General features: G+C 35.0%; 1 protein-coding gene across 3 annotated transcripts in view; it reads right to left on the bottom strand.

The window, feature by feature from the left end:
* The window catches only part of Pard3b (par-3 family cell polarity regulator beta), a 963936-nt gene that overhangs the window by 521224 nt on the left and 429336 nt on the right, over positions 1-13376 (bottom strand). For all 3 annotated transcript variants that reach the window (XM_090354671.1, XM_090354668.1, XM_090354669.1), the window contains exon 4: positions 6116-6225. In XM_090354671.1, coding sequence (XP_090210797.1) covers positions 6116-6225 — 110 coding nt within the window. The remainder of the gene's footprint in view (positions 1-6115; positions 6226-13376) is intronic.

Genomic DNA, 13376 nt, shown 5'->3' with positions numbered 1-13376 from the left:
GTTTGGGTGTATACCCAAGAAGAATAATGGGGAAATATGTACCTAAGCAAGGATTAAATATCTCAAGATCCTTAAATTGTTATAAAACAGATCATCTGAGTTTGGTTTGTCATCTGCAAGATATGGTAAAAAGTAAAATACAATAAAAATAAAGGTCTGCCGGAGATTGAATGGAATTTCTGGATTTTCCCTACCTGAACTCGAATCTTATAAGCATAAGTGCTTTAGAAATTAAGCTGCCCAAACTTGCCAAACTAAGTAAACATTTAGCATCATGAAATATTGGATAGCAGCTTTATCTCTTAAAAACAAAGCCATATGAAAAGCCTCGTTGCAATGTGTCTCCAAGCTCTGGTCTTATCAGCACACAGCGTGAACAGCTGGAGCTACAAACACCAGGACTATTATTAAATCACTGTGTCAGGGGGAAAGAAAAACGAAAAACCTTTTGTAGGCTTCAGTATCTCTAAATAATACAATTACATATTACATGCTATTTCTTCCTCCGCCTCCCTATATTTGCTTTTCTCCTCCACATCGATCTCTCCTCATTGGAAGACAACAGAAATTTTCCTTCAGCATGCCATGGCATCTACATGTGTCATTCCAGTCTTGTTTTACTATAGCTACTTCACTGTATGATTGATGGATAGAAAATATGATTTGGTCATTCAGATTGTTTGCTAAATTTTGTGTTGGGTTTTGACATAAACTGGTTCAGTTCTCACTATACACAGACAGATTCAGAATAAATAACAAAAAAGGACATGTCATGGTTCACTGGTTTGTTAAGATGATTAGCAACCCACAGCCAAATGTCTTCTGATATTGCCATAGCAATTTGGTAATTTTAATCCTAACAAGCCATTTAGTTTTATCTGTAATATTTCAGCAATACCTTTCATGAATCTGAGAACGTTCAATATAGTAGAAACATTGGCTCTAATTTCAGATTACATGACATATTTGAGAAACAATGTGTCATACAAAGGGAAAATGCTCCATTCAGCCTCTATCATATTACATGCAAGCTATAAAAACACTGCTATTAATTGTTCTCTTCCTAGTAGACTTGCCAATGGCTTTATTGATGAGATGCCTAAATATCTGGAGAACACTATCTTCATCCCTTCTGTTTGTAGCTGTATATGCTCCAGACTACTGAAGGTATTTCTCCTTAGGGTAACTCCTCAGAACCAGTCTGCATCTTGCATTCCTGATTTTAGAATGGCTAACAGTCGTGCTGCTAATGAATAAACCGATGTTTTTAGTCTCTCAGACCAGAAAATTGAGATACGCCACTCATCTTAATATTTGAAATTATATATTTTACATTGGATAAGAAAGGCAATGATAGAAAACAACCTTAACTATTTACTGACCGTTTTCAGGGAGAGAGTTAAAAATTTCTACTTGTTAAATATTTATAATTCTTCAGACTCAAGAATTGCTCGTCAAACATCATGGATTCTAATCCTAAAATAGTTGTTCTTGATTGTGATATATTTGGTTATCTTTTTAAAAATGTGAAGTGATAGACCTTTTAATGCAACACACACATACACACACACACACACACACACACACAGACACACACACACACCAAACGTATACACACATATTTATGCCATACTACTTTAGTGAAATTTTCAGATACTTTGAAATTCATGCATTTATTTCTGATTTGACAACCGCAAAAACATTCAGATTATTTTTTAGATTAAGATGTATATATTACAGTCATAGGTCTTAAAAAGATCATATTAATATTTTCTTACCTTTAGTAATACAAAACAAGTAGTGGATTTATTTTTTTTAATTTTTTTTATTGTAATTAGTAAAAGGGTTACATGATATTTGCCAGATAGAAGGTGCATTAATTCACATACATTGATACCCTTTCACATGTCTTGGTACCCATTTCCCTCCCCCCCCACACCCCCCACCCGTCTATATTCTTTATCAAAGGAGAACAACCCCATTAAGATAATTTTTAGGAATCCACTTTTTAATTTACTCACCCTGCAGGATCAGTTTGCCTTAAGGTTAAATTCAAAACTATAAACAGCCATTAAAACATAAAACAACATAGTAGTTAACCGGATATTAAGAAAAAAATCACATCTGTTTCAGAGTTTCCCTCAGTCTACAAATTCAAGAACATCAATTTCAAGGGCCTGGTTTTATGGCATGCCCTTAAGCCAAGAACACTAGGTTACAATAAAGGAAAGGAAGGTAAGCCTTTCAATAATCAGACTGTCACTAAAATATCCTGTCCCTAGGATTCTCTTCCTTAATTCAAAATCAGTCAATGGAATAAAATTTGCTACTGCCTTGAAGGACAAATAACCATTTGTTATTTGCACATTAATAACTACACTATTTTGATATTAAAAGAGAAAAAAAAGAAACAAATTTTCATATTATTTATATTGTTTAACTGGTATTATTTTAGTGAAAAGCTGGTTTGTTGGTTTCTCACCATTGCTACAGAATTGGACATTACATTTTTTTTTAAATTTAGGCCTGTGTGTGTGTGTGTGTGTGTGTGTGTGTGTGTGTGTGTGTGTGTGTGTGTTGTATTATTTTAGGCCCTCTTAAAATATATTTTGCTGTATTCATCTCAAACATTCAATTCATAATAACTTAATCATCAGAGAAAAACAACTTCTTTAACTTTCCAAAAGCAAGTAACTGAGCATCAGTGAAATATCATTTCTCTATAGTAATCCTAATGAACTCCAACTAAAATAACAGTCATCAAGTGTGGTTTTAAAGGCAATATTTCAAACATAATCAAATGTGTCAAAAATTCATTCTTCAGATTCATATGCTGTGGATTATGAGTAACTTTCATTTCTTAAAAATAAGCCACTTGGGTCCTGCCACCTGTGAATTATTTACATTTGAACATTCTACTTAAGAGATGGGAATTCTGATTGTCTTTTTCCCACTTGGATATTAGATTGAAATGCAACTGAACATGGCCTTTTTTTTTAAAGAAATTATTTTCATGCTGGTTGCTACTGAGTTAAATTATCACACAGTTCATATTCCTTATCGCTTATCAAATGAAAGAAATTAAATATTGTGTGGCTAAAGTGATTGAGCCAGCATGGAGATTTGTGGTATCAGACACAAAAAAGATTGTGATATCCACATCCCTAGGGCTCAGATCCTTGCAAGCTGAAGCCCCAGGTAAGAGTTGGTGATATGGCACTTGCCTGTTCCTCTTAGAAGCTCTCTCTCTCTCTCTCTTTCTCTCTCTCTGCAAACAATGAAAACAACTACATACAGGCTATACATACAATCCATAATAGCAAATGCATCTTTACTGTTGTTTGGAGCACAGCCAATCTAAAGTCATTTAATGTGGCCTTTTATAGTATATTTACACTCTTTGATTCAGTGTGTATATCTCACTTAAAACACATTTTAATTTGGATCAGAAGCATTTCATATGATCAATATCTATGTGTGGCTACAGACTGTTATATTGAATAATATAGATCTAAATAGTATACACGTTTAGAATGCAGAAAAACACGAGTAAAGGTGGAATATACATACAGGCATGCACACACATACACAAATGAACCATTTTTCTAGGTAAAAATAGATATTCCTACACATCATTACTTATTGACTTTTCTGAGTTTTTACAGAAGAACTTAAGTATTCCCTGGGGTTGAACCAGATCTAAGAGTAGCTAAACATTTACCTGGTAGTGTGTGTTGGGGGTTGGAGGAGATAGAGAATAGTTAAGCTAAATTAACCATTAATCATCAATTAGGTTAATTAATAAGAAGTAGAGAGATTTTCCCCCCACTCCTCCCCCAGACTTTCATAGGTCTTCCATTCCCTAAGTCCAAAACTCATACAATGGAGCCTTTCCACATACTTGGCTCTAGATAGAGAAAGATAAGAATTTGGCTTGGATTGTGAAGGATTCTTGGCAGAGGTTATTTTTTTCCATGTATTTTAATTGTAATTAATAGAGGGTTACATTATATTCACCAAATAGAAGGTGTATTACTTCACAAACATTGATATCCTTTCTCATGTCTTGGTCCCCATTTCCCTCCAGAGGTTATTTTATACTAGCAGCAAAAGTCTAAAACACCTTCTACCTCTTGGCAAGGCAAAGGGCCAGCTCTATTCTACGACCCCATCTTTGCATGTCCTCATGCACTATGAGAAGAGGAAATGTGCATTTTTTACTGTTGATATAAAGGTAACTGGCTCATGTTTGATAACTTGAATAAAAGTACATCTTTGCTACAATCATTCATCTTCTGGATCCATAGTCCAGCTCACAACTCACTTAGGTTATTTATTAGTAATGCTATGAAATCCACCAGAAAAACAGCAGCCCTAAGTTCCTGCTAAAAAAATTTGGTTATGATTTCAGTTTGGTTAAGTTCTGAGCATAAGAAGGAAAAATAGAGAGATAAAGCTTACTAAATTTTCTGCATGCCACAATGGTAGAAAACAAATTAGACTCACTCAGTTTTAGGGTATATGGACATAATAAAAATAAACACTAAGTATTTATTTTCTTCTAGGCAATTCTCTCATTTTTAGTTATCTTCCTTCAGTCCAATGTATATAGGTTTAATATGATCTCAGCAAATACCTGACTTTTTTTAAAGCATGCCAGGCATTAGAGGCTCATGTCAATACTTCTAGCTTCTCAGGAAACTAAAGCTGTTCGAAGCCAACCCAAGCACAAAAGTATGTGAGACTCTTAACTTCAGTTAACTACATACAGCCAGAAGTAGAGCTGAGGCTCATGTTGTACATTGCTAAACTCAGGGACTGTATTGAGAGGCTCAGGCCCTCAGTCCAAGTCCCCAGATAGCACACTAGCACATGTGCGAGTTCTCTCTCTCTCTCTCTCTCTCTCTCTCTCTCTCTCTCTCTCTCTCTCTCTCTCTCTCTCTCTCCTCTCTCAACTAAAACCACATCATATCTTATCTTTAAACTAGACCATATACTTAATTTTCAGCAATCTTCCATTAAATATATTTCCTTGAAGGACATAGACTCTAATAGTGAGATAATATTACATTTAAAATGCTTTCAAGATACTCCTTTCTTATTTCAGGAAGGAAATATGCCAATATGTTGCCACAAGTCTATTAGTAAAACATTCATTTGCTTAGTCAAGCAATTCCTGTCTCATACACATTGCACTAGTTCTTGATAACAAAATTAGAGACCAAACTGGAACACTCTAACTACTCAGCACCTTGATACACCTATAAAATGTCTCTTTTTCTCAAAGTGATAGTAAGGTACAGTGTGTAAGTAATAAATAGTATAGGTATATAATAATATATGATGGCAAAGATTTTGGCTTTTAGGATAATATTTAATATGATTACATTCATAAAGATTGCTTATTGCATTGATAATGCAGTCATTAAGCAAAATCTCTCTATTTAGATGGAAGAACCACAATTACAGCTTTTCAAAGCAACTGATGATTTAGCAGAAAGACATTACAGTCCTATGTGAAAGGAAGGCATCTCTCCAGGAAGTTATTCTCTACATAACCTATAAACATAACCTATAAACATGGCACATAACCCATAAACATGGCATTCATAAGTATATTTTGTTAGAACCAGTTTCGGTCCATAAATTTTTCTTTAGTATGAACTGAATTCAAGAAATTCTGTAATGATAATTACATATCCATGTCATCATTCTATGGTATCATCACACTAGAAAAGACTACTCTTATGTTTTTTGAAACAAGAGAATGCAGACTATATCACAATGCTGTGTACTGGTTAAAGCATACTTTTAGAACCAGATCATTTATCTTCAGAGATCTGCCATTTCCTTGCTATGAAACCTTCATCAAAATACCAGAAATTCCGCAGCTTTAATTCTTCATCCAATAGAGGCAAAACATTTGGTGACAACTAAAGCACTTACCATGGGGTACTTTATAAATAACAGCAGCTATTAACTACACACTAGTAATAGATCATTCTATATATGATTACACTTGCTATTCTATATCTAATCAAATAATGTCTCTCCTGAAGTCTAAGGATAAGGCACTTTGATCTTTCACTAGAAAGGCAAACTATAGGATACTTACTGAAACAACAGGTTTCAGACTCTGGCCACCAGGGTGTGAAGCGCTTGGCTGGGTGTCAGCAGGTGGTCCTGGCACTGGGTCACTGCTTCTCCTCACCAGCAGTGGAGTGCCTGCAGGAGAAAATAAGAGGTGAGAGGTCAGAAGACACCTGGGGAGAAAAGAGGATATGGCATTATGCTCTTTAATTAAAAAGGTTTACAACATGCTTTTATGTAAAAACATTCTATTTCTAAGGATGCTTGTAAATTAATCCATTTAATGTTCTTTTGTTCTCTCAAGACAGACTGACACATGCAACAACAACAACAGATCTTTCAACTGCCACATTTTAAACAAGCCTTGTATTTCACAGAAAGTGTTAGGCAGTTGGGCAGTCAGTAATCTAAAAAGAAAAAAAACTGATGTAAGAAATATATGTGAATATCAAAGAGTAATTATACAGAAGCTTGGATAGGAACCAAAAGGTTCACACAGTATAATTTGCTATTCAGTAGAGCTAGAAGTATAGTTATTACTGCCACTTGGTGATTACCAAATCTTCTGAGCAACGAAACAAATGGAAATAAATTATTTTCTGGGGTTATAGCATTAATGTCTATTTAAATACACAAAGAGATTGGTTCCACTCTTCCTTTTCTTCTAATGTAGATAAAATTGATAAAGAAAATACGTTAGTTATTTCTAAAAATATATCCTGATTTCTTTTTAATTTAATAAAAGCTTCCATTATTAAATATTTGAGTCAGTTATTAAATTCTGAAAAAAGATCATACTATTAGAAAGTTCAAATGAAATTCAACCTTAGCAGAGCTAGCAGCCTAACTACTCTGACTGCAATTAGGCCTAAAATAATTTGTTTCATAGGAAATTGGCCACAATAGAGAAAAAATTTTAAAAAATATTCTTGCAGTTTAAGAAATAATTCTCACATAAATTGAACTTTTTATTTACATTGCTTTGGGGAAAGCAATTTCTCATTTATCAATATTCTCCAAATTTATCAAGCAATTGCAGTTTTTTATTACAAGATTTTATTAACACTGATTTTTTACATCATATTTCAAAAGTCAAGTTTAACATACAAATATTCAAGAATGGAATCTTTATATGCAATCACTGGCACATAAATTTAAGAACAAAATTAAAATTAAGCTGAGAGTTTATATGTCATAGATATGTATCAATCTCTCTCTCTATATATATATCAATACATCTAGAGAATATATATCCCATCACAGAGTCATAAGTCTATCTAGTTATATTTCTATCTCCAAGTTCACATCAAGGATCTTGAATACTTGAGTATTGAGTCATTGCTCTTATACTGTTCGGATCTAATAGCCACATATCAAGGAGATCATATGCCTTTTGTTCCTTTGGTCTTGGCTTATCTCATTTAACATGATTTTCTCTAGTTTTATCCACTTCCCAGCGAATGTCACTATTTTATCTTGGCTATGTAGAATTCCGTTGTATATGTAGCACGTTTTTTGTATCCATTCATCTGTAGTAGGGCATTTGGGTTGTTTTCTATCACTTGGCTATTGTGAACAGTGCAGTGATGAACATGGCTGTGTAGGTGTCCTTATCATATCCTGGGTTATGATGCTCAGGGTGGATGCCCAGGAGTGTGGTATGGCTGGGTTGTAGGGAAGGTCTATTTTGAGTTTTTTTGAGAAACCTCCACACTGCCTTCCAGAGTGGCTGCACTAGTTTACATTCCCACCAGCAGTGCAGTAGGGTTCCTCTTCCTCCACAACCCTGCCAGCAACTGTCATTGTCTGAGTTCAGAATCTTGGCCATTCTTGTTGGGCTAAGGTGGCATCTTAGGGTTGTTTTTATTTGCATTTCCTTTATGACCATAGATGATGAACTTTTTCTCATATGTTTCTTTGCCATTTTTACCTCTTCCTCTGAAAAATCTATCTTTAGCTCCCTTGCCCATTTAGCAATTGGTTTGTTGGGTTGAGGAGGATTAGTTTCTTGAGTTCCCTGTAGATATTGGATATTAAGCATTGGTCTGATGTATTATTGGTAAATATCTTTTCCCGGTTGTTTGGCTGGCTTTCTACTTTAGTAGCTATGTCTTTGTCTGTGCAGAAACTTTTTATTTTTAGGTAAACCAATTCTACTTTAAAGATCACATTTCATTTATGTTTAAATCATTTGCAGAATTGAATAAACTTACTACTTTTTCTGAACAAAATATTAATTGGTTAATACTTTTCTAGAAGATATCTTCTTTCATGAGAAGAAGATACTATACTCAAGGTACAGAGACTACACCAAGAAGTCATCATCATGTCCAAGCTCACTTCCTTTATTTCTTTGTTAATAGACATATCACCACATTATTCCCCATTCTGTCACTTTTATCTCTAATTTTTTAAATTTTACTTTTATTTTTTGCTGGTACTGAACCTTGAACTCAGGTCCTAAGTACTGTCTGGCCTGGGAACTTTCCTGAGCTTTTTTACCTAAGACCTGGTGCACTACCTATTGAGTCACAGCTCTAATTCCTGCTTTTTGGTTGTTAATGAGAGATGAGTCTCATGGACTTTCTGCCCAGGCTGCTTTTGAACCATAGGCCTCAGATATTAGGTTCCTGAGTAGCTAGGGTTACGCCTGTGAGATACCTGTGCTCAGCTCTACAATTTCTTAAGCAACTGACATTCCATAATTGTATAGTGGTCAACTTTTGAGGAATGAAACATTTAAGAAAGAAAAGAAGAGTAAAACAAGAAAAGAGCTCCCTTCTGACTTAGCAATCCCACTCCTGAGTATTTACCCAAATGTCCGGAAACAAGACCATACTAAACCTACCAGTATAATGAAGCATTATTTACCACAACTAAGATATGGAACCAATTCAGATGCTCCTCAGTGGATGAATGGATTAAGAAGATGTGGTATATATGCACAATGGAATTCTACGCCACCATCAGAAAGAATGACATTGCCCCATTTGTAAGGAAATGGAAAGACTTGGAAAAAAAATCCTATTAAGCAAAGTCACAAAGGAACATAGGTTCTATGGTTTTCCTCATTTATAAGAATTAATATGTGTCTAGGATTTTCCTAACAGAGGAGCACAATAACTCAAAAGCTATGTGCATATGGCCATATAGGATTAGTCTAAGCAAAATGAACTCCAGCATAGGGAAGCAAGAGGTTTATCTTTGTGGTTGTTGTTCTTAATGTACTATGTAATGTTATTTCTTTTCTTTTCCACTCCCCGCTTACAATTTATCTCATGCTGTTACTGTATGTGTTATCTGGTATATTGTATATACGTTTATTTGAAATAGGGAAGGGAAGAGAAAAGACAAGATGAATGAGAAGGGGTCAGGGGGAGGGGAATTGGGAGAAAAACATAGGAAGGCGTATCAATATTCAAAAAGTGATATTACCTGATGAATGTAATATAATCCCTCTATACATTACTCTGAGAATAAAATAAAATAATAATTTAAAAAAAAAACAAGAAAAGAGTATCATATATGCAGTCACAGGCCAGTGTTTGTTTTCCTTTTCTCAAATGTTTTAAAGATTAAGTTGACTTATGGTAAAATAAATAATTTATAATGCAATGCAATACATTATTTTTAAAGTCAAGAAGAACATCAGGGAGCTATACAAAGCTTTGGGTTATTTCCAAACATTTAACTTGACCAGTCTAATAAACTCAACAATCACAAATTGGACAAAACAACAAGGGATTATTACATTGTAGCTTATCAAGGTACTTCCTCATTGTTATCAAAAGAAGTCGATTTAAAGGCACAAAAATCGATATTTCTGTTAATTTTCTTTTCTTTTTTCTTTCTTGTCTGTCCTGGGTCCTGAACTAAGGGCTCCAGCATTGCCCCTCAAGGCTCAAGGCTAGTGCTCTGCCACTTGAGCCACAGCACCACTTCCAGCCTTTTCTGAGCAGTGTATTAGAGATGAGAGTCTCGTGGACTTTCCTGACTTGGCTCGACAAATGCTTCCTTAAAGTTGTTTTTTTTTAAGTATTAGGGGTTGACCTCAAGGCCCCCTACTTGTTAGGCAGTAGCTCTGCCACTTGAGCCACTTCTCTTATTCTTTTTTGCACGGGTTATTTTTAAGGTACTATCTGGTTTTATGCTTTGGCCTGTCTAGACTATAATCCTCTTAATCATGTCCCCTAGTGTCACTAAGGATACAATTGGCATAACAAACTCACACCATCACCCAGGCAGTGGATGAGATGGCATCTTTAGAACTTCCTTCACACATCCCTCAAACTATGAGCCCCAATCTATATCTCCTATAGATCTAGGATTACAGGTGTAAGTTATTATGCTTGGCTCAATGACAGACAATTTTAATTGTATTTCCTTAGCTAAATCATGTATGTATATATGCCAGAATGTGTGTGTGTGCGTGCGTGTAAAACAATTCTTCTTGGGTAATACTTTGTGTGCCAATGTTACTGCTCAAACTCAGGAACTCAGGGCACGGTGCTATCCCTGAGCTTTTTTTTCTCAAGGTTAATATTCTACAACCTGAGCTACATCTCCACACTTGTCTTTTTGGTGACTAACTGGAGATACGAGTCTCATGGGCTTTCCTTCTCTGGATGGCTTTGAACAGTGATTCTCAGATCTCAGCCTCCTGAGTGGCTAGAATTACAGACAGGAGTCACAGGCACACAACTAACGAGTATATTTTTCTTAAAGAATGTACATCTAATGCATTATTTTGTGATTTCTTGTTTGAATGAATAAAGTTAAATTTAAAAATAACCTCCATTCAAGTTTATATTTCTAATGAGTATCTGATAATGTAGTATATTCAAGGTGACAGTTCATTTTAAAGCATTTGCGACATTAAAAACATTACATATGCTCCATTACTAGGCAAACTTACCACATTTTCATGTCTAATTTAAAAAAAATTAATGTCATTAATAACAAAGACAAAAAAACCTCAAATCAATGAACTAAAACTTCAAGATAGATAGAAGATGGCAGAAACATATCGTCAACTAATTAGGAAAAAGGTGTCCTCTTTCTGCTTCCATTTTAAACTCCACAATTGAATGTCTCCTGTTGAGTCACCTTCTAATTTTTCCTTGGCTCTTTAATGTGTTAATAACGAGTGCAAATGACTTCATATTGGAATTAATAATAAGCATCTTTAAATATGAACTGTTAGAGAGTTTTAAACAACCCATCTTTGAATGACTTTTTTATTTGTTAATACCCATTTGGAGACGGCTGTCAGAAAGAGTCTGAGTGACAAGTGAAAAAAGGTCTTGGTGCTCAACATCAAGCAAGCAATGAGAAGTGCTGAAGTTGACCCAGGAAAATCCTCTGATGTATGGTACAGTGCTTCCCAAGTGAAGCTGGGAAGAGGGAGCTGGAATCCATCCATTGTGTAGCCCCTACACAATGGGAGGGAAGAAGTGAAAACAATTTCCATACTGCAGGAACTTAAATCCTTACTAGAGAGTAGACAAAGACACCATAACTATCATGCATTAATATTTGTTAATAAAATGGACTTTGGAGCCACATAGATTGAACTTCACTTTTATTGGCTCTGTCACATTAGACTCTGATGCTCTGTGTCACGGTCTCATCACAGAACTAATGGGAAGGAGAAATAAAATAAGCCCTACATGGCACAGCTGCCTGTTCAACTTTCAGGTAGGAAGTCCACATTCCTTCTCTGCCACTGCTAAAAAGAAAGAACTATGTCTTGCAGCTGTTGTAAGAAGTTTGGGTTAGAAAACTCAACTTTCTGAAAATCAAATTAAGTTTCATGGAATAAAATGTGGATGACAATCATAAAAGTTAAAAGATATATGTGCAAACCCATAGCCAATATGGCATAAATGCAGAAAACTGAAAACGTTCCTCTGAAGTATGGAATAAGACAAGGGTGTCCACTGCTACTCAAAATAGTACTGGAATTCCTAGGCACAGCGATAGACTGAAAGGATACAAAGAGAGAATAGGAATTCAAATAGGAGAGGAAAAAGCCTAAGTATTCCTATTTGAAGATGATATGTTCTTATGCCTAAAGAAGTATACAAGTTTCTCCCCAAACTCTGATAAATCTGATAAACATTTTAGCAATGTAGCAGTATATAAAATTAACACACAAAACTTAGTAGCTTTTCTATAGATCACCAAGGAATAATGTGAGAAAGAAATTGGGAGAAAAAGTCTATTAAAAACAACTCCAAAAAATAAATTCCTGGGAATAAACTTACCCAAAAAGGAAAATCATAAGAGATCAAAGAAGAAAATTAGAGAATACACCAGAAGAAAGGCCTCTCAGGAATATATTGCCAAAAGCAATCTAGAAATTCAATACAGTCTCCATTAAAAGCTCAATGGCATTCTTCCCAGAAATAGAAATATCAATCCTAAAATTCATATGGAAACAAAGGACCTTAAATAGACAGAGTAATCTTGAGGGGGTAAAAAAAGGCAATGGTGTGGTATAGCAACACCAGATTCACCTCTCTATACATCACCCCAACAATAAAATTTTAAAAAACCAGAATTCAAATTTCCCTACATAACCATAATAACAAATATACTATCCACTATCATTCTCATTCTCTCTCTCTCACTCTCTCTTTCTCTCTCTCTCTCTCTCTCTCTCTCTCTCTCTCTCTCTCTCTCTCTCTCTCATATACACCCACATCCACATACATATAACTGTGAGGCTTTTTAAAGGGTAAGAGTAGAGGTAGAAAAAGAGAACATGAAGGATCAACAATATTGAAATATATTGTATTTGTGAATGAAGGCAGCAAAATAAAGCTCATTGAAAGATGTTGAAAAATGGGAATGGAAGGGGAATAGAAAAAAGTGAGAGTACATGAGGAGATCAATCTTATTGAAGTATAACTTATTCATGTGTGAAATATCCCCTGTGAAACTCTTTTGAACAATTAACATATACTAAAAAAGTCAATAACAGGAATGTAAAAGAGGTCCTTTCCAGTGTGTAAGTACTTCTGGAAAGAGAGGAGGGCAAAAAAACAGGGTGAATATAATTAGAATATTTTATGGACCTATGTGGAAATGGGAAAATGAAGCATGAGATTGGGCTGAGAAGTGTAGAGAATGGGGTGAGGGTGAGAAATGGAGGAGGTGAACTAGATCAAGGAACATATCTGGCCATATCAGAATGAAACCCTGGTATAGCCAATAACTGTACAACTAGTAGATGTAATAAAATAGATGGGGGGGGACAAAATAACAGTTCCATGGTGAACTAG

This window comes from Megascapheus bottae, chromosome 21, assembly GCF_031878675.1.
Source record: "Megascapheus bottae isolate mThoBot1 chromosome 21, mThoBot2.hap1, whole genome shotgun sequence".
In the NCBI taxonomy this organism is placed as follows: Eukaryota; Metazoa; Chordata; class Mammalia; order Rodentia; family Geomyidae; genus Megascapheus; species Megascapheus bottae.
The sequence above is the reverse complement of the archived record's forward strand: the minus strand, read 5'-3'. Positions and strand labels throughout refer to the sequence as shown.